The 22,502-nt window shown below is 46.2% G+C and overlaps 1 protein-coding gene across 2 annotated transcripts in view; it reads right to left on the reverse strand.

Moving 5' to 3' along the window:
• Positions 1-216: 216 nt before the first annotated feature.
• Positions 217-22,502, reverse strand: part of PAX7 (paired box 7) — a 147,022-nt gene continuing 124,736 nt past the window's right edge. For both annotated transcript variants that reach the window (XM_032787558.1, XM_075060378.1), the window contains 2 exons: positions 7,421-7,667; positions 217-2,008 (listed from right to left, as the gene is read on the reverse strand). In XM_032787558.1, the coding sequence (XP_032643449.1) occupies positions 1,893-2,008; positions 7,421-7,667 (363 nt within the window). In that variant the 3' untranslated portion in view covers positions 217-1,892. The remainder of the gene's footprint in view (positions 2,009-7,420; positions 7,668-22,502) is intronic.

Consider the following 22,502-nt stretch of genomic DNA (forward strand, 5'->3'; position numbering starts at 1 on the left):
ATGGCAGCTTTCCCCATCCTCTTCAGGGTGATGAGTAAACAGTAAGTGTGTTCTTGGAGGTCAGCCATTTAAATGTAGTCAGAGGGTAAAGAAAGGCTAAATGTTTAGGGACCTGCTATAGCATTTTATTGGGATGAGTGAAGTTTGTTATAAATAAAAAAAATAAATGGTAGAAACCCCATGTGGTTCGTGACTCATATATAACTTGTTATTCCCGGCTGGGTTTATCTGAACATTGAGTTGAGCAGGATCATGGGTTGGTACAGAGGAAAGAGTGCTGTATTCTACAGAAAAGAGGGAGGCAAATCTGAACCAAAAAAATAAAATAAAAATCCGAGGCCTAGAGAGAATGCAGCTCCAAAATAAAGAACACAGAAATATGAAGAGAATGGACCAAGAGATCAGCTTGTCCAGAAAAGCACCAGATGATGGCGAAAAGGATGAGTTACTTAAGGTAAGACACAAGTACTTATCCTGGTAGGTTGCGAAATAAAGAGTTGTGTGCATAAGGGCACAAGAGTCTTTCCTGCGCCATACAGTACAGCACAAATAGGTGCATTATGGGGCTTTATGCCTCCCTCTCTCTCTGGCCAGTTGGAGACAGACTGTCGTGGTGAGACCATTCCCACAGCCCTCTGTCTCCCCAGTGCGTGACACCCACTCCAGTTTTGTGTGGCACTGTGCCTTAGCCAATGCACCTCCTCCGTCTCAGCGACTAACTTGTCACTCAGCCCTTCGCTTGAGGGGAGACATCCCTGACAGGCGCTGTCAGAACAAGTCTCATTTCATTTCAGTCATGTTCTAAGCAGCAGAAGGACCCAGTTCTGAAAGCTGAAGTGTCTCCAACTAGGCCAGACACAGGCTCAGCTACAGCACCGTTGGGCAGCGCGCCTCCCTTGCTGACATACACAGCCACTCTCCCTCATGGCCAGGATCAAACTCACTGAGCGAAGGAAGGTCATTGTTCAGTTCTCACTCTGCACAATCAGACACCACCTGGCCTAAACAGTGTCCATGCCAGCCCTCCACACGCACATGTGCCAACATTTCTTACTCAATCTCCTGCTGCTATGGGATGCAAGTGGTTTTCAGTCAGCCCCACGCCATCCTGTCAGGATCTGGTTGGTCCCTAAGAGGAAAACTGAGTGTTGCTCACACCTGCCCCCAACTTCTCCTAACCCCGCTCAGCAATTTACATTTACACTTTCCAAAGGTCCCAGGTTGGAGCATTTATAGCATCCATCGAATCCCACCTTTGCTGAGCAACATCCCTGCCGGCTTCCTCCTTGCTATGGGATCCTATCAGCAGCATGGGAAGTGGATAGGTTTGCTGTAACTTTCATTTGTTTTTTAAACACCTTCTTATATTTGGTCCAAAGGTCTTTTGGTCCTGAACGGTATCACTCTTAGTGATCAGCTTGGTTACTCCTTCTATACAACATCCACCAAGTTACTACAATAAAAAAGAGGGGGAAAATAAAAAAATATATTTTACAACGGAAAAAGAAATTCAGCGTTGACTGTGCCAACTACCGAGATCAATGGAAAGTCAGTAAGTGTGGGCAATATGCCAAGCTGACCAGGTGGGCTGGAGCGAGGGCATGAACATTAGGGTTAATAAATGTATCCAACCCATTGTCTCTCACCACAGAAGGAGTCATGGTTAAAGAGGCTGGGTTGGCATCTTAGAAGAGTGCTCGGTAAGGAACTGGATACATGGAGAGCCCTCCCCTCATCTTTCCCGTCTCCTTCACGGCTTGAGCTGGTGCAGGGTGGTGGGGATTTGGAAAGAAGCGGTGTCCAGGCAGAGGTGGAAGCCTGGAAGGCTGCTGGTGGTGTTTTCTGCGGTGGTACCAGGTTGCTGGAGTGGGTTGTTGGCACAGATGGGCTCTTCAGTAAGCCTGGCCTGTTTCTACTGGTAGGAGGCCCAGCACGGCTGAATGTTCTCCCAGCTTCATCCTGCGCTGTGTAGACAGGCTCACATTCTTGGCCAAATAGTCGACAGCAGCTGGGGGGCGGGGGGGGGTGTGGAGAAAGGAAGGGGAAAGAAACACAGCATGAGGATTGGGATTTGGGGGGCATGAGGCATTTTACGTCCAGTTAAAAGAGGATAATAAAAAATCCCTGCCACAAGGGGAATCGCCGACAGCTATGGGAGGAGTTGCAGACGCGTGAGCCTGGCCATAGGGGGGAGCAGGAGCTGTTTTAGACACACATGCCCCACGGCAGGGAGCAGTCACAGACAGGCTCTGCCACAGGGAGGCGTCACAGACACATGGGCATCACCACAGAGGGAGATGGAGATGTGCATGCCCTGCTGTGGAGAAGGCTGTGTCACAGACACAAAGGGTTCCTCTTTGGTGGTTGGGGGAGAGAGACAGGCCCCACCATTAGGTTAGTCCCAGATGCAGATTGCAGACAGGTGGCCCCTGCCACTGGGAGCACTCACTGATAGACAGGCCCTGTTGCAGAGGGAATTGCAGACAGGCTGGCCCCGCTGTGGTGGTAGTTGCAGACATACAGGCTCCCACCATGGGAGGGGAGTCAGACAGATAGACCAAGGACCTGCTAGAGCAGCCTGACAGAAGAGAAAGCCCAGGTGGAGCTAAATACAGCGGTTGCATTCACAGAACTTTGCACACACATTGCTATAGATTCACTCGTCTTCTCCAAACCTAGTGAAAATGTCTGGAAAACCACAAGAATTCCCCATCTCCCATAGACAATGGCATGTCCTGGGTAGCTGCCTAAGGATGAAGGCTGAAGAGAATGACACCTGATAGGGAGTGCTGGGTGAGTGCAGAGATCTCCATTCTCAACTCTCTGTGTTCTCTCACAGCCACAGAGCCCACCACTGATCTGAGTGAAGCTGCTTATTTCACTCGTTTCAGTGGGGCTAGCCCAGTGTGAGTGAGATTAGAATCTGACCCAGACACTGTATGTTGATACATCTCTGATAGTTTCACTCCTTGCCTCCTTCCTCTCCTTCTGGGAGAAGCCTCTGTCGATCATCATCATGGAAGACACATTGGCATCTCCCGAGGTAATCTGGGGACTCTCCATATCCCAAGTTATGACCAAGTTCCAGCTCAACAGACCGCCCCATGGACTGAAGGAGAAGAGGGACAGGGTAGGATGGTGACACCGCTCGTTAGCAGAGCTTCAGTCAAAGTCTCTCCCTCTCACTAGCTATAACGTCTCAAATTAGATTAATAAGGAGCTGGCAGGAGATGTACCATCGGTGCCAATGAGTAAACAAATTTCAGCCATCAACATCTTGTCAGATGCCTGCCCCAAAGGGGGTCTCTTCCAGACACAAATTCTTATTAGACTTGTCATATCTATTAGAATTCCTTTCACGCTTCTGCGTTCCATCACCGGCATCATTAGCATGGCTCCGGCCTCTGGGAACTGAAAGGACCACATTAATTTGGCACCCCTGCTCCACACCGGCTGGGACAGAACATGCTGTGTTTTGCCTCTGTGTATGAGTGTTCATGGCTTGGGACATGTGAGCGGAAAATGGACCCAGGCACAGGATAAAGTTACATTGAGGTGTGAAGGGCAGCATGAAGCCTATGAGGGAGTTCAGTCCCTGAGCTGGAGTCTGATGGGACCACAAGACTGGGAAATGGAGGGTGGATTGGGGTGCATGGAAGATCCCAGAAGAATGAGATTCCCATGTCCCTAGTTTGCCTGGTCCTAAGGCTTAGCCCTGTAAATTTGTGCTGTGGTGCATGTGTGTTAGGTGGGTGTGCACACGTGAGACGGGCTAGTAGACCACATTCATTCCTGACACATGGCCATATTGCCCATACAATTAAGAATGCTCTATGTGTGTGTGTGTGTGTGTGTGTGTGTGTGTGTGTGCTGGTTTTGTGCATCCATCCTTATGTATACGCCCCTCCCCACGCTGACATTTGTGCAAGGCATGGGCTCCGACATGTACTTGCTGAGGGAGGAAAAGCAGAGTGAGCTGGGAATATTAATTCTCCTGGGAAATTAGTACTTTCTGAAGGTTGGCCAGAAGTTGCTCTTCCTGTTTTGGTCATCACTTGGTGTTAGAAATGTGGTGGGATTATTATTAAAACCCAACCAACTAACCAACCAACAAAAGCCACCTTTCTACACGTCTGGGAGGGTTCACTGGAAATCAGAGTTGGTTTAATACAGAGTGGAAATCAAAACAAAAAGAAATGCACATGTGTGTGTATGAGTGGGACTGTGTGTGCATGCCTGGTGCTGAACACCCACAGTTCTCATTGACTCTACCAGGTATCGCGTGTGCTCAGCATCTCTTAGATAGACAGATAGATCGTGTTTTCTATGGACCTGATCCAAACCCTATTGAAGTCAATGGGCTTTTGAGCAGGCCCTGCACAGGGCATCATGTATATATAGGGAAATTGAAGCTTCAAATGCATCTCATCTTAACACACATAACGTTGGTTTGTGGCCACAGTTGCCATCCATTGAAAGGGAACAGTTGAGCTTCACTGACTCATGTGACTGGAAGTGAATCCAGTTCCCAGCAATGGGAAGAAGTGGTGGAGGTTGTGTGTGTGTGTGTGTGTGTGTTAAAAGCTTCTCACCCTACCTTCACCTCGGCAACAGGAAGGGACCCTTTGTGGCTGGCTACCTGAATGTCTCTGGGGAGCGCGGCACATCTGGTCTAACTCTGTCAATCGTATGAGATTTGCTGCTGGGCACAGAATGTTTGGGAGCCCGGGTTCTGATTGAAATAAACCGGAAAACGGTCCCACTGCAAACCGAGCCCGGCGGATTGAACTGTAAGCTCAAAACCAGACTTTGAAATGGGATGAAAATCTAAACATTCTGCAGAAAAGAGGGAGACACAAGACAGAAACAAAAAAGAGGAGACAAATAAAAGAATATCAGGGGATTTGAGCGGACGGTTTCATAAACCCAGAGAGCCCTCAATAAGAATTCCTGCAGCAGAACAAGACAAGCGTTTCTTTCTCTTCTCTTCTCCTTTTTGATCTTTCCCTTGTCTTTTCTCAACTCCTTCTTTTTATTTTTAAAATATATCCCCCCCGCCCCGCCCCTTTTTTTTTACACCCATGGGGTGTGACTCACGTCCTGCCTGAAGGGATCTTTATTGGAAATACATGGTATTGGAATTTGTTTAAGATTTTTATCAATAGCATGTGTGTCCAGCCTTGCATCCAGAAGCGAGAGGAAGGTCAAGGGGTCGCAGATCAAGCTCCCTAAAAACAAAAAGAGGAGGGGCGAGGGGGAAACTGCTATTGATCCTGTCTGCCGCCACAGCCGGTTCTCATTTAGCCGTAGAAGTTAAAGACATTAAAGGGCTGTGACGGAGAGGGGAATAAAAAGCCACGGCCGAATGGAAGGAAAGGTCACCGAGGACAAGCCATGGGCAAGCTGGAGAGCTAGAGAGGAAGAGGATGCACCTTTAACCCATTGTGGGTCGCTCTCTCACAACACACACTTATTATTAGTTTAACACCGGCAGGTGAGCCCTCTGCCAGGGTCTCTAGTGTTTTTGTGACCCAGCCTTTCTAGACGTGAAATCAATCCTCTCAACGGCTGTCTTTTGGGCCTGATCTGTAGCCCATGGAAAAACGCCACTTGATTTCAGTGAACCTTGGCTCAGGCGGCAGACCTTTGACACCAGCCTTGCCTCAGAGGCAAGCCGGGATGCTCGGGATGGCCTTACACAGGCTTTGCTGCCGAGATGAGCCAATCCCCCAGCCCTCAAATCTTGGGGGCTCAAATAAGTCACAGCTGGGTTTGGGTCCAGATCTAAATTTTACAACAGTTTTGAGTGTGTTCACACCCAGGATTCTGACTCTGGCCTATCTCTAAGTTTCCTAGAACCAAACCTGGCTGACAAGGTTTTGCCAAACCAAGCAATCCCCACTGTTGCCCAGCGGTAGTAGCAGAAGTCACAGATTCCCATACAAAACTCTTTGCCCGCCCCCCCTCTTTCACACACACACACACACACACACACACACACACACACACACACACACACACACACACACACACACACACACACACTTCCAGCTTTTTTCTTGACTGAAGCAACAAGTAAGGTTTGATGGGCCAGGCCTGCCTTGGTCTCAAGGAAAATGGTGGGCTGGAGACATAAAAGACCCAGCGCCTGTGAGGCATTGGAACTGGACCAGGCTTGGAATGGCCACTTCAGTTCCATGAGGGCTGGGACTCCTGGATATGATGTCGCCTATGAAACACACACATGCCTGGCAATTTCCCCCCGTCAGCACCGATTTCAAAAGACCTCTGTATCAGCCACTGGGTGGCCATTTCCCATGCTGTCCTGAGTCAATATTTCTGGAAGGAGACTCCCAGAAGGGACATTTCAGGGCAATCTGGGGACAGGTAGTGTGGTTGTAACATTTTCACAGTCAGCAATTTCTGAATGTTGGGAAAGGTGTGTTACCTCCATTCATCCAACTACTCATCCTTGTCCTTGAGGTCAAATTGAGGCCACAGCAACAATAATTCCTATGCAAATTTGGAAGCGGGTGGTTGTATTAAAAGCACCCGAAATTCCAGAACCTACCTGCACAACCTGTACCTGCTGACGGGGTGTCTAATTCATAACGAAAAGGCTAGAGAAACTCTCTCTCTTTCATTTTCGTTTCTTTGCTGCTTGGATTCTGTTCCCAATAGGGCTGCATGTGCAGTAGCAAAGTGGCCATGTATCCCACCTCCATGTGTTTGGCATGAGTCTCAAAGCCCCAAAGGCGAGAGGGTTTGTCACCTTCAGCATCTATCTGACGGAACCCTTGGTAGTTTAAAGAGATGGTGGGTGTGTTGGCAACTGGGTCAGAACTGAGTAAAGGGGATTGTAAATTGTTTGACTGGGATGGTTTTGGCAGCTGAGGAGCATCAAAAGTGCATCAAATGCGTTTTTCTAATGACCGATTCGAGCTGTGTTCATATCCGCCCTATATTTTTATTGACAGGTTGGGTTGGTGGGCTAATGCCTGTGCAGCTGAGCTCGGTCTCTTGGCTAGGGATGTCATGTCTACATCTCCTTGGACAGAAGCAGGGTCACCATGATGTAGGGCCTCTGAGGGTGCAGGAGTAGGAGATGGGGAAGCAGAGGGATCCTGGAGGTACCCCTCCTTCTCTTACAATATGCATATTTCTATTTAATATCTTTCATTCAGACTTTTCCAATAGATGGCAAGTGAGTGGGGGACCCTGTACAGAGCACGGAAAGAGCGGGACAGTGTCTGTTTGGTTAGTCCCTAAAGAATGATTCTCTGTACAGACAACATCCATGGGAATCCATTCCTGAATGCAGAGCCAACACCCCATCTGACTGCTGGTTCCTCTACCCCAACTCCCCCCGCACCTAACTCTGCTTAAGTCCAGTCAACTCTCTGGTGGGCTCGATACTCACTTTGTCCATACTGTCCATACTGGTAGCTGGCCACGGGGTCCACGCTATAACCGGTGGTGCTGTAGGTGGGAGGGCAGTAGGACTGCGAGGTGGGGAGGCTGTCAACAGACTTGATGGAGTCGCTCCGCTGGCTGCAGCTGGCGGAGATGGAGTTGGTGGTATCCAAACCACCGTGGAGGGGAGAGATGGAGAAATCAGCCTGGGGCTGTGGCGGAACGCCACTCGGGTTGCTTAGGATGCTCATCACCTGGGGAAGCAAAGGGGGAAAGCATTGTCGATGGGCACATGAAGACAGCATGCTTAGACCCAGCAGGATCTGCCTCCAAGTGGCCTTGTGACTGCCAATATCTATGGTGGCTTTTTAATCAGTTTATGTTTGCCAAATGGTGCCAGATTGAAGACACTGGCGGATAAAGTCAAATAAAGATAGAATAAAGGTCATCAGATTTCTGCCATCTTGGGCTCCCATCTGAACCAGATCTGAATAGTAAGGTCCCGCTTTTGGATCCAACCTGGAAGAGCAGGTTTTGATCTGGGGATGTGAATTCACCCACCCCCTATTCAAAAGCACAGGTAAAGGAAAGGGGGTTAAATTGCTGGTAGTAGCTCAGCCCATCTCAAAATTAAGGCTGCACCTAAACTATCTTCCCACTTTGGGACTGTAACCACAGTTGGTTCATTTTGCAGAGAAAATGCCTGTTAGAAGAGAAGTATTTGTAAAGCAAAGGGACCAGGATGGAGTGAGTCAGTTTGCCTATAGGGCTGGGAACCGGGGCCTTGATCCTACAAACCCTTGTGTACCTGCTTAATTTTACTACCACATACAGTCCTATTGAAATCAGTGAGATTCCTCGTGGTTGTAGAGTGTGTAAGTATTTGCAGGCCGGGAGCTGAGGACCAGAAGATGAGGGGAGGAGAGGTGTCTTTAACTCATCTATGCTGATCTCGTCACCAGTCACCGGGTAAGTGCAGGCTTGCGGTGTCTGTGCTGGCAGCTCGCCGGGGGGGCGGGGGGGCAGCGGTCACCTCGGGAGCCGGCGTGGAGCTCGAAAGCAGAAATGTTGAAAATCTCCACATTTAGCATAACCTTATTGACATCAATTAAAGTGGCAAATTGAAAATATTTGCAGCCCAGTGAGAGGCAGAACAAGCCCTTTATCCCCTGCCGATGGCCTGGGGAGCTATTGTGCAGAGGGCTCATTCTTTGGAATGACACAAGAGGGGATTCCATAGAACAGCTATTTCCCTCTCTACTCAACCCCATCGCCCTCCTCCCCGCCCTCGCTAAGCCAGGCGCTTATCCTGAATGATGCGGGGGTGGATTGACATTTGCTTTTTCACCCTCCCCCTCCCCCGGAAGGACTCTGGAGTCCAGCAAAGACCTTTTCCCTGGATGTAGTGTCACCTCCCGACTCAGGCAGGCTGAGTCCCTTCTCGGGGATTTGTCTGAGTGTTGGGTTCACAGATCAGCAGTGGCTGGCCCCCTGTGGAGAAGGAGGTGATGGGGGATTGGAGAAAGTGTCATCTTATCAGCTGGAAAATCAGTATAACACCCATCCCTGCGGTCTACTGGGCTGGGGGTTCAGAGTTCCTCCTCTTCCTCGCACATTATTTCAGCCCCAGGCTGTGTGAGGCAAGGCATTACAGAGCCAGCAGCAGTAACTGCCCTCTATACTAAAGCCCTGTACATACTATACAGAGCTGTCCATATATGTATCATCGAGGACGTCATCATCTTTTCCCACAACATTTTTGGAAAGGGATGTGAACTCTCCTGCACCATGGCTTATGCCAGCCTGTAGCTATTGGGGATTAGCGGAGAAATTTCTCTGGGAGCAGGTTAGCCCGTAACTGCTACTGCAGAGTTTCTTGCTCCTTTTTCTGAACCAGCTGATACTGGGGACAGGTTGCTGGATGAGACAGATCACTGGCCTAACCCAGAATTGCAAGTCCTATATTCTTGGGCCATCTCTCTGGCTCCAGATGCATACTGCAGCCTTTGATTCCAGGTACACTACAGAAAAGGGGGCTGTTTGCCCTGGGATCCCAGGGGTTTCCATCATCTTTGTCCTAAGGTAGATAGCACAGGCCCCTGGAACTCTAACAGTCTTAGCTGGGAGCTCAGCTAATTTCAGATAACTGGATGGACTAATGCAGTGGTGTCAAACTCCTGTGGTGGAAAGGGCCAAATTCCACTTTAAGTCCTGGCCCGGATGCCCAATGGGATCAGCGGTAGCATCTGGCCTTTAAATGCTAACTAAACTTTGAGTTACTATTGGATCCCTTGGTAGAAAAATAAGTCTCCCTTTGGGCCACTACTACTTCTGCCTTTCCCTTCTCTTCTTTCCCCACCCTCCTTTCTCCTCTTCTTCCTTGTCTTTGTGTCTCTCCCCTGCTCTTCCCTCTATGTTTCCTTACAGCAACACCTGTTTCCAACCTCCTGGGGTGTCTCTCCTACCCTCTCCCACATTCCCCCTGCTGAAATGATCAGCTCTGCAGTAGTTCATCTTGATGTTCAAGTGTGCTTGTTTGAGTTTGAAGGTCTAATGAGATTTATAGGGGACTGGGGATTTTACACCTCTCTGAGCCATTGTTTCAGGCTTTCTGAAGACTCAGGAAGGCAACACTGCATTGGTTTTCGTTCGGTTCATACTTGGAAGTGTTCTTCACCATCACGAAGGTCAGAAACTGGCTTTTTCCCTTTAAACAGACGCTGAGATTCTGCTTTAAGTGGAATCTGACTAGGACATGCAAGTCATATAAATACATCAGGCGGGCTGGATCAGGCTGGCGGGCTGCCTGTTTGACATCCCTGGTCTAGTGTGACCTGATTTCATATGGTACGGCAGGAGCTTCATGACTAGGTGAATTGGCTGAGAAGGAACTGATCATCAATGGTTATTTATTATTATACATATATCTAGGGCACCTGCCCCAGGCATATGTGGGGCCAAACAGAGATATTAAATTCAATTCATGGCTAGGATCAGGTGCACAAATGGCTGGTGTTAATTATTTTTGGAAAGCATTAGCTCAGTTAACTGAAGGCTAAGCTATCACCTCCTATCTCCTCCTACTCTCCTTAGTGAGCTGTCCAGGCCTTGCAGTGCTGTACGGGTGAAGATTTGGTCATAGTATAAATTCCGAGATGTTGCGTGTAGAAATCATGTGGAACTGAGCGGTTTTCTTTCACTTTGAGGTTGAGGGATTCTATGAGCTTTCCAAACCATAAGGTGACGCTCAGGCTGAGCCTCACTTGCACTCTGGGAGCGTAAAAGGGCCTCAGCGTGGGTGCCAGTTACATCTACGTTCACTTTCAGGCACTGTGATCAGAAGGAGTGAGGTGACGTGGTCTTAGTGTGAATGAGACTCAGGCCCACAGTATCCCAACCTGTGAGAGTTGAAACCGGAGAAAAGTGAGGGTGACCAGATGTCCTGATTTCTTAGGGACAGCCCCGATATTTGGGGCTTTTTCTTATATAGGCTCCAATTACCCCCCAGCCCCTGTCCTGATTTTTCACACTTGCTGTCTGATCACTCTAACAAAAGCCTGCACAACTCCCTGCAAAAAACCACAGCCAAGTTTCATGCAGCTGAAGCCAAGACTCCTGCGCTTGATTCCCAGCTCTGCCCCTGACTTTCTGTGACACCTTGGGAAAGCCACTTAACTTCTCTAAAGTTTCCCCATTTCAAAATGGGATTGATACTATCTCACAAGAGTGTCGAGATCCTGAATTCATACATGCCTGTAATGAGCTCTGAGATCCTAGACATAAGATGCTGTGGGACAGAAGTGCAATTACTGTTATTATATTAGAAGCCAAGAGGGTCCCAACATATCAGCACCCAGAGGAGACAATGGCATCATTCTGAAGCTCTGTGCCCCATGCACTACATACTCAGGTACTCTTAGGCAAAGAACACAGACCAAGAAGACAGCAGTATGTTCTAGATGGATGCTCCCACATGCATCTAAGAGAAGAAGGGGAGTGGTGCGTTTCAGGTAGTGGGCTGGTACCAACAGCTTTATCAGAGTCACTGTGTGAGCTTGGACAGATCTCTCAAACTCTCCGTTCCAGGGTTCCCTATCTGCGAAATGCTTTTTTTGGTCTGTCTTGTCTATTTAGCCTGTGAGCTTGTTGTGACAGGGATTGTCTCATCCTATGTGTTTGTACAACCCTAGTACATTGGGGATCCTTATCTCGTCTCTAGATGCTATTGTAACAGAAATAATGAGAGGTGGACCCTGGATTCTTACACCCCAGCTGACATCATCCATCCACCGTTGACCACCCTCCACAAGAGAGGGTGAAGAAGAGGTCTCCAGCTTGGGGGCAGGCCAGCACTATCTGGCATTTCACGCCGACTGGTGCAACTCATTTTCCAGTGACCTTTTGAACTTGGGGAAGTTGAGGGCAGATGGAGTAATCTCCTTCTTAAGAATGCAAAGTCCTTTTGCCTTTCCTTCCTTGACCTTCCTTTCCTATAATTTATTACTTCTTGGTGCATTACCATCACTAACTAAAAATCAATACCCACTCCACATCTGTAAGGTTTTATCTGGAGGGAAATCTGTTACCTGTCAATCATGGCAATGGACAGCATTGCCTTTTCCTCCCTCTTGTCAATCCCTCCCCCATCATCTCCTTTTCCTTTTCTGCTGCCCCAAATCAATCACAGGGTTGGTGTGAGCTTGCACTCCATGGTGCTATGAGCCTTTGGTTTCATTGCCACCCTTTTAGGAGCCTGCTTGTCATGGGGGAAAGGAGGATCACAGTGTGTTGGGGGGCCACTGAGGATAAGGTACAATGGAGTCTCCTGGATGAAATAATAGGCCCCTCCTTTCCCGCCACTGCCCCCCCCCCATCGTCTCTACAGTTCCCCCCCGGGACGTTTCATCACTCTCTCCTGTACTTTAAAAGAAGAGGAGTTTAAAAAATGTAATTAATTCCCTCCATTTCTGAGCTGGCCCTCAGGGCCTCTGGCCGTGGAAACTGTAGCAGGGGAAATGTGCACCCTTTATGATAAACGAAGGCGGCTTTGGAAAGTGATGTGCAATTAGGAGCCTCAATCTCTGCAATCGGGGCTCCAGATTTGGAGGTTGGGGGGGGTGTTGTGTGTCGTGGGGGAGGAGTTTGAGAGGTAGCGAAGTGATGGGGCGATATTTTTTTACGTACCAAAGGAAGTGGGGGCAGGGAAGGGAGAGAATGTTATGTACGTTTCAGGCTCTGTAGAAATGTGAAGAAAGACAGCCCTCAAATATCCCCTTCCTAAAGTTAACTCTAGAGACCCCTGCAGCACCCCGAGGCTGGAGTCTCTGCTTTTGGCCCTGTCTTGTTTTCACTGATATTCTCCCTCTCACTCCAGCTGCTCATTGCCAGGATGGGGAAGGGCCAGGTTTGCAGGGCCAGTCCTTGCCCACCTTACTCGGTGTGGAAAGGGAGTACAAGCTTAGGGTGCTCCCACCCTGTGAACCTTGAGCCAAATCCCTGTCTGCTTCCTTCCCAACACATAATACAAGAACTAGGGGTCACCCAATGAAATTAATAGGTAGCAGGTTTAAAACAAATAAAAGGAAGTTCTTCTTCACACAGTGCACAGTCAGCTTGTGGAACTCCTTGCCTGAGGAGGTTGTGAAGGCTCGGACTATAACAATGGTTAAAAGGGAACTGGATAAATTCATGGTGGCTAAGTCCATAAATGGCTATTAGCCAGGAAGGGTAAAGAATGGTGTCCCTAGCCTCTGTTCATCAGAAGATGGAGATGGATGGCAGGAGAGAGATCACTTGATCATTGCCTGTTAGATTCACTACCTCTGGGGCACCTGGCATTGTCCATTGTCGGTAGACAGGATACTGGGCTGGATGGACCTTTGGTTTGACCCGGTACGGCCGTTCTTATGTTCTTATTTTAAAAGTGCCTTTATGGCAACTCAACACACAAAATACCCGCCAGAGCTTCTAAGGCACTAGAAAATGGGTCAGAGAAGAACAACGTGGATATCTTTCAGCTGCACGATAACTGACCTTTCCTTTGGGAGGCAGTACATTGGAGCGCACCGCCACAAACTTTTAAACAAACAGGATCGGGATCCACTATCCCTCACTCTGGAGAGGAGAGCGGCCACAATGAACATGAAGAGGACTCCTCATTGAGGCTGCTGGACACAGACAGACTCTATGGTTCTCTCTAGTTCTCATCCTGGCTAACAGCTTGCGCTGTTTAGTGTCATTACACAGGGTCTGGGGAAAGCAGCCATGAAAGGGACTGTAGATATCCTACAGGCAATCACTCCATCTAGTTCTGCATTTTGTCTCTGGCAGTGGCCAATATGACACTGGCAGACCAGGTGCCAGCTCATGCTAAAGCCCCAGGCCAATTCACGTGTGAATTAGCCTAGATCAAAGCGATTGTTGAATGTATCAGAGTGTATTTGGTGTTTAAACTTCAGGAAAAATAATGGGATGCTGTTTGCACTGTTTTCATATATCTGTATCCTGTAGCGAACATTTACATTGGGTAGACCCCTGAAACAAAATAACCCATCAAAGGAGAAAGAAGCCTTGTAGAATGCAAATGAAGAACTTGAACAGAAAAGAGCTCATTTCAAAGCGAGTGGCCACTGTGGGTGATGATTTGAGGTCAAAGACTCGAAACACATTCCTCACCCTATGTCATCAAAGGAAAAGCCCATGTGGGTAGTGACCCTGTCAGCTTGTTTTCTGTGAGAAGATGCTAGATGCATGGATTCAAGGAAAGATCCATCCTCTCTGGACTGTTTGGACTCTTACAGGGAAGTGTACCAGATGCAAGGCGGAGCTCCCCAGAGGCAATCTGGTACCCTGAAAAGACTTTTGGAAGACGGGCAGTTTATCGAATCACTGCCACCACTTGGAGTTTCAAACTGAGACTCATCTGTGCATTTATTTTATCTCCTTTAACCTCTCAATAACTCTTATTTCCTTTTCTTAGCTAATAAACCCTTAGCTAGTTTACTCTACAATTGGCTGCTAGCATAAGATCTGACGTACCAATTGATCTGGGGGAAATAACTGGTCTCTTGGAGCTGGGAGCAACCTGATGTGGTGTGATTTTTGCAGGGTGTGGCCTTTTATCACAAAATCCAGTTTGTCTGGGTGTCAAGCTAGGCTGGAGAATCTAAGGGGTCTGCCTGTGACTCCATTATAAGAACAGTATAGCACTCCAGGAGTTCACATTTGTTTCTGACTAATTATAGAGCATGCCACCAGTTTGGGGTGTCTGCCCTGGTTTTTGATAGTCTGCTCTGAAGTAGGCATTCACAGCATGAGCTGCTCCAGACAGCGTGACCGCCCACTTTAGATATTGCAGAACAAAGCAAGAGACTCCTCCCATAATGCACCTTACCAGTGGGGGAGAAAGGGGCTAACATCAATTCCTTCCTGACCCCAGAAGATAATCAGCTTATACTCTGAAGCATGAGGTTAGATTGCCGTATCATAGTCTTATGTTGCCTAGCTACAAACTTTAATGATGGTCAGAAAATTATCCAGCCCCCTTCAAAAAATCTCACCATTGTGAAAATTATATCCATGGTGTGCAGGGATGGTCAAAACAGGTGGGTGGGTGCCAGCAGTTCTGGATTCCATTTCCAGGTCTGCCACTGACTCACTGTATGACCTTACCTAATCTATGTGGGAGAGGTAGTGTGAACTAATGGTTAAAACACAGGCTTGGAAGCCAAGAGACTTGGCTTCTAAGTGTGAGGTTTCTGATAAGCAGATTGCTAGATGGATATAACGTGAAGGCTAAACTGGTGTGACACCAAGACTAGATGAGCAAGATACTAGAGAGAAAAGATACTGGTGGTGCCGGGTTTGAAGAACTAATGGCAGACAATTGCACCATATGATCATTCCTTAAAGAACTGATGAAGTAAATCCTTATTGGTTGTGGGCATAGGCATGGTCATTTTTTTGATACCCAAGGGAAGGGGAGCAGGGAAGGTTGATATAATTTTAGGTGCATTTATAGAAGCATCACATCATATAGCAGGACAATGATGTTACATTTACCTCTGGACACCTCATTACCAGAAAGATATGAACAAATTGTAAGGAGTTCAGAGAAGAGCAGCAAAAATGATCAGGAGGCTGGAAGGATTGGTTCTGGAGGGAAGGAGAACAGAGCTTGAGGCTAATAGTTTCTCAAGTGATTCTGAGTGCCTCAGTTGTTGAGTGTCCATCTTCAGACATCTTAAGGCATCCAAAATCCATGGCTATGTTAGAAAATGTTGGCATCAATATGCATAGCTTGGCTAAATTATGAATAAAGGAAGGACATAACAATCTACAAATATTTGGAGTGCAAACTCCAACGAAGCAGAGTTGTATGAGAGAGTGTAACTTGGAGTAATGGGAAGACATTCAGAAAGGGAAACTTTAAGAAGAACATCTTGACAGGGAGATGTATTTATAGGGCAGTGGAATCATCTACTAAAGCACGAAGCGGAAAGTCCATCACTTGGGAAAGATGGGAAACCCTATCACCTGGAACATTTAAAACTAGGTTAGACAAAACACTAAAAGATTCCCTGTAGGGAAAAATCCAATTTTAACTTCTGTGATGACACCTGTAAACCTCTTTCCTTTAGTTTCACTTATCTCAGCATTTGCAAAAGTTGTTGGAAGAGGAAAAGGTTGACAGAGCCCGACATGTGTTCTGGGAAACATGTCAGTTCCTCCAGTCCCACTACCTGCCTGGAGCAGGTTCCTCCTCTGTTTTGAATCCTAAAATGAGGAGCTAATCCTCACCATCAGTAGAGGTCACTCAGTTCCCGCATTTGGAAATTCATTCTCTACTCTCTAAGTCATTTCAGAAATGGTTTATTTGTACTTAACTTAATATTTCCCATTTCTACTTTTAGACCCTCTCACCTCCTCTCACTCCTCTCAACTACTAAATAAGCCCTAATCCTTCTTCATAGCAATACCTTTCTAATAAATATAAAATAGAATAGAATAGAATAGAATAGAATAAACTGGGTTCAAAAAATCATTCAGTGATTGCCCTGTTTTGTTCATTCCTTCTGAAGCATCTGGCTTTGGCCACTTTTGGAAGCCAGAACACTGGGCTAGATGGATCATTGGTCTGACCCAGTGTGGCCATTCTTACAGGTAGACCAGATTTATTTTAAACCTACATTAAACAGTAGCAGAAGGGAAAGGTTACTGTAGGACCAGTGAAAGACTTGGGAGGAGATAAATAACTAAATAAATATGGAGACCCAAAGGTCTTCACGTTGGAGGAAGTTGACTATAACCAAATGTGCCCATGCGTAGAGAAATACGATGATTATATTGCAATCATTAACACTTTACTTACAAAACCAAGCACTCAATTTTGAACTTCTAAAAATCCCCAGGCTCAGATGTGTGGTATCCCAGCATATTGAAGGAACTCTGTGAAGAGTATGATAACCCATCAGGTGTACAAATTAAATATATCCTTTCAGTCAGGCATGGTAGCAGAGGACTGGATAAGGGCTCATATTCTCCACAACTTGAGAAAGATCTGATCAAAGTGATCATAGGCCATTTGGTCTAACTTCAGCAAACAGAGTCAGCCCATTGCCCAGTGGAATCAGTGGGAACCAGAATGGGTCCACATACATTACCTTAAAAGAGTGTGTTTTATTTCTGGAGATTTATGTTATATAAAATGCAATCAAGCTTTTAAATGAGATTTTAAATGACTGGGGTGAAATCCTGGCCCCAATGAAGTCAATGAAAGTTTCAGCTCTGACTTCAGTGGGGCAAGATTTCACTCCTGGAATCTATTATGTTATAAAAGATAGCTTGGTGGAATGGGCTCTGTCTAGCTAGATATTTATCATGCAACCATCAGCATGGGATCTGACCATCAGAGCATGGTGTTTAGGGCTGAAGAGAATGGGAACCAATGTAGTCTTACAAAAATTGGACAATTCTTGATCAATAAGAGGCCAGTAAGGCACCTGATAAGGGAATGGTTAAAATATTATCTATCCAGAATTTATTGTAACTTTGGATGAAGCACTGCACCAGTGTTTGATTCCTATACTAGTCAACATGTTTCTGAAACTCGGGTGTCTAGATTGGATAAATATCTATTGAATGGACAGAAGTCAAAGCTGGTTATTGCAAATGGCACTGGATTGTAGCGATGTCTCTAAAGGGGGAATCTCAGTTGCCTTCAGATAACAAAGCTTTGCTTTTATAGCATTTTCCATTTGCAGATTTCAAAGTGCTTTCCACTGAAGGGCAAGTATCATTCTGATACAAAAACGTGCACAGAGAGGTCATGCTCAAGGTCATGGTGTGAGTCACTGATAGAGCCAGGGCCAGAACACAAGATTCCCGACTCCCACTTCAGTGCTATGATACTAGACTATGCTATCTCCCTTTTCAATGTTCTCCTAAGTGGCTTACTGTGGACCTGTGCATGTGGAGTGGTGTAATTTGCCAACTAGCAATAAAATCAGAAATACCATTAACACAGTCAGTGACTGAAAACATCTTCAGGGTTATTTAAATACATGAGGGAAGTGGTTTAGGGAACAGTTGATGAAATGGACAAGAGTGGTTTTATTTTTGGATCTAAAAATCCTAAGATGACCTATTCACTGATGGATGAAGAATTGGCATGTACTGACAATGGAAGGGACTTATGGATTCCCATTGGGAATGATGTGGAGTTGAGAATACAATGATCACTTACAGCAAAGAAAGCCAGTAAGGTTCTAGGGATCAGCATGGGAGTATTAGAAACAAGGCAATGGGAAGTTATTACCTGATTGTTCAAGGCTACCATGAGGTTCCACTTGGAGAACTGCCTGTTGGTTTGGGCACCCTGCTTCTGCAGAGATGTACAAATTATGGAGACGGTCCAGAGAAAAGTTGCTAAACTATTCAAAGGTGGGTCTTAGCTATGACGATAAGATGAATTACTCAAGCCCGGACAGTTTGGAAAAGAGAATGGGGATCTCCTTTCAGAACAAGTCCCTAAGAAAGTAAGAAGGGCTATAGGGAATCTTCTCTTGCAGCTTAAAAGTAATTTCCCGGGGCATTGTTACATGTGGGGCTTGAACCCAAAACCTCTGGATCTAGAAGCATGAGTCTCTATCCCTTGAGCAAAAGGACCAAATCCATTGTATCAGAAGTCGTAGCACACTCAACAACAGAGAGCCACATTATGTTAGAACAGGTTGCGTAAGGTAAAGGGGAATCCCAGTTATGTGCATATGGATTTATGGTAACTAATCAGAGATGGACACACTTCCCCTGGAGATGGAAGAAACCGAGGCCAAGAGATTCAAAAGTGACTAGAGATTTTGGCACCCAACTTGAGATACCTGAAATCACCCTCCTTCTGAAGATCAAAACTTCTTTCTTTAAGGTATTTCAGGTTAAGCCAGCCACAGCCACTAGTCACTTCTGAAAATCTTGGCCCCAAGATTAGTGAAATGCATACAAAGGGTGCCCCACAGCAAAGGGTCAATTAATGTGCGTACACCCCTGCCCAGGAAGCATTCTCAAACTACAGAACAAAGATAACAGGCCTGACTCTCCTCTCCCACTGGTTTTACATCAATGTAACCCCACTGACTGGAGCAGAGTTACATTTATATTGGTATAAGTGAGAGGAGAATCTAGCTCAGTCGTATCTCAGGATAAAAATGGGATTCACTGATAGATAGCAAAGGTTCTTGATCACACATGTAGATCTGAACAAACTGATAAATTTAGGACTGGGATGGAATTTCCCCTGTGGAATAGGAGCAGAATTTTCCCCTCTATTTGTAGAGCCCTGTGCGGATACAAAATTTGATACAAAATTTGTATCCGCATCTGCTCCGCAATCCACAAGCACAGTCTGTGGATATAAAGTGCATATCTGCAAATTTTCAGGGCTCTATTCATCTGAAGCTCTGAGCATAGAGCTTGATAAACTGTTCATCACCAAATTATGAGACAGATCCTGGAGATATGCTAGCTTATATCAACTGAGGCTCTGCCCTATCAACTTCAGTGGAGCTACTTTGATTTACACCAGCTGCAGATCTGGCCCAGTATCTGTTATGAATTTATTTCCCCTTTTGGTTGGTGAATTGCTCATGAACTACTCCTGATTTCCTTCAGACACATTCCCTATCTGTAACGGGGTCACTGAATAGCTTTTTCAGCATATGAGTTGTTTGTGAAGTTAGTTATTTGTGTTGTGTGGTTGGTTACCTAAGTCACATGGTACTTTTTGTGGCTCCTTGATTGGATGGCTAAAACATTTTAAACAGAGGAATAACAAATTAAGTAAGGTGAGTGGTTGGGGCTGGCTCCTCCTCCTCCTTTCCAGCTGCTAGATTGCATTAAAATAAGCTAAACAGACATTAAACACTCCCCTGATGCTATTTCCCCCCCCTCCAAACAATTTCCATGTAAAATACCACATGGGTGGAGTGGGACGGGAGTTGTCCATGGGACACCTCCATGTGGTCCATGAAAAAGTCTGAGATCCCCTGAGTTAGGCAAACAGGTTAGGCGCTTTATCCACAAAATGATTAATTATGAATTTAATTGTTTCCAGGTTCTGACTGGGAGACAGCTGTCTGGAGACAGTCTTGATCATGGCATTTCAGCACTCACAGGGTCACCAGGGATGCAAAAGCGGAGAGGAACAATGAGGAAAAGCAAGAACCCCCAAACATTTCAGAATCTTCCACAGGGTTTAGTTTGGATTTGGCTTTAGAGATGTGCAAAGGTTTGGGGATCACCTTGTTCTTATTTTCTGCACTCGTTTGTCCATCCTGGGCTGATCTCTGGAACGCTGGCGGGAGAAGGGGCTGGAGAGAAAGGGGTTGGCAAGAGATTTACAATACCAAGAAACAAAAAAGGTTGCCCACTAAATCTGTTGCGGTGCATCGGCCTGATGTGAATAATGGCTGGATGTGGAGCTCAAACAGGATAGCTAAGTCCCGGCAAATTAAACCTGTTTCATAAACTTTCTTCTGTCATTCAACCCCTGAGAACTCTCTCCTATATCATCAGCTCCATACCAGAGATTAACAAAACCAAACCAAAATTCACAGAAGTGTCTCCTCTCTTCTCCCTTCCTTGCCATTTTTTCCTCTCTCTCTCTATTTTTTTTTCAATTCTCAGCTAAACTGATATGTGCTCACTCACTATCACACCCCCCCGCGGACACTGCTAATAGAGTGTGGGTGCTGACTTGCTGCTTCCAAACAAGATTTCCTGAGATCCTTTGAGTCCTCCGCACACATACCCTCTCTGCTTCTCTCTCTCTTTTTTTTAGGAGCGTGGGGAGGCATCTATAAATGTGAAAGGAAGCTGCACTACAAAGAGTCCCCCGAGTGGCATATCCCAGCCTCAGGCAAAGCTGCCTGGTGCACTGATAGCCCTGCGTATCTGCTCTAGAACGCCTCTCTTCCCCCTCTGATCAATCAAGGGCTGTAATCAGTTAAGGCCCGGCTTAACTGCACTGTAAGATACACTAGTTAAGTCAAGCCAATGCCTTCAGGGTCCCCATCCTAAATACAGAGAGGTCATGGGGAGATTAAATAACCCTGATAAGTTCAGCCACTGCAATGCTAGCTAGACTCAATCCAACCATTTAATAACGCAGGCTGGCAAAAGAATGAAAGAAAGGGAAAATTAGCAGCATCTCATCCTGCTTGGGTGCCTGTCCATTTGCTCTCTTGCTCCCAGCTTTCTCAGGGCTCTTTGCATTTTAAAGGTAGGCCGGCTCCTTTTCAGTTCATTCACTCTAACAAACTTGGAGCAACTTGAGAGAATTTTAGGTTCTTGGGAACCTGCAGCAGGGATGAGTTTTAAAGTCAAGTGTCTTCCCTCCACTCCTGCAGGACAAGCCATGAATTCAGTGGAAGTGGCTCTTCGCAGCCCCACAATTGGTTTCTATGGTCCTCTCTGCTGCGTGAGGCCGAAACAAAGATTTCAGAGAGAGATTTTCAAAGTCCCTCTGGTGATCTATGCTCCCTGTCCACCTCTAAATTAAAAAACACGCTCAGAGCTCAGACATTCTCAGAATATTCAAGACAATGGGCTATGTCGCTTTGCACCACCTGCGGATCTGACCCTAGAGTTTCACTGGGATAAGGATACCACTGTAGGTAAACAGGAGAATGATGATCTTAATTGAGATCTTAGTCTTGTATGTCTAGTTTTTTTTTTATCTCATAGTCCTTCTCGCCATCCAGCTCCAGTTAGAAAGTGGAGTTTTTTTCTTTCTCTCTGACTGGGTGAATAGTTACTAGAATGGGCTGGAGAAAAGAACCTTGAAATTGAGCTCCTGTGTGTTTATTTATTATTTAATGCGCTCAGCATTGTACCAGGCAAAAAATACAGACAGTCTCAGATCTGAAGAGCTTAAGATCGAATGATGCTTTAAATATTAGGAGGGCTTGGATTCAGCTTTGGATCTTCAATCCACCCTTACGTTTTTGGTTCTGGGCTGGAAATGGGGGAAGAACTGTTTTCCAGTTACAGTTCTGATGCAACTGAAACCTCATGAGATTTCAGCCCAAGATGGCAGAAATCTAGTAAGAACAGCTGATTTCTACTCTTCAAGATATCAGAAATCTGGCAAGATTTTAGATACAGTGGAATCCTGACCCAAACTCTATATCTGACTGGATCTTAAATTCCAAATCGCAGACTAAACCTAATACAGATCTGGATCAAAACTCCACTGCATTGGCCTGTCTCTAAGATTTCTATTGCAGATAGGAATGAATGCCTACAATATACTAAAATCTTCATAGACTCCCAGACAACCCTACAGAGTCCAAAAACTCAAAAAGGTTTCAGGGCTTCAGCTGAGATAAGCATCCACTGTTTCTCTGAACCACCCAAACCTCTTGAGTGTAGTTGGGCTGGAAATCTCATGAGAACAGGCTTTTTTTCTTTTTTTTTTTTTTCCGCTTACTAGCGCTTCTTGTCTCAGATGGAGGTGAGAATACCACAGAAAGCACCTTCCCTTGATATTTTGGCATTTTCACCCCCTGCTGGGAAAAGGAAGCACAAAATGAAAA

This window comes from Chelonoidis abingdonii, chromosome 23 (genome assembly GCF_003597395.2).
Source record: "Chelonoidis abingdonii isolate Lonesome George chromosome 23, CheloAbing_2.0, whole genome shotgun sequence".
Taxonomy (NCBI): domain Eukaryota; kingdom Metazoa; phylum Chordata; order Testudines; family Testudinidae; genus Chelonoidis; species Chelonoidis abingdonii.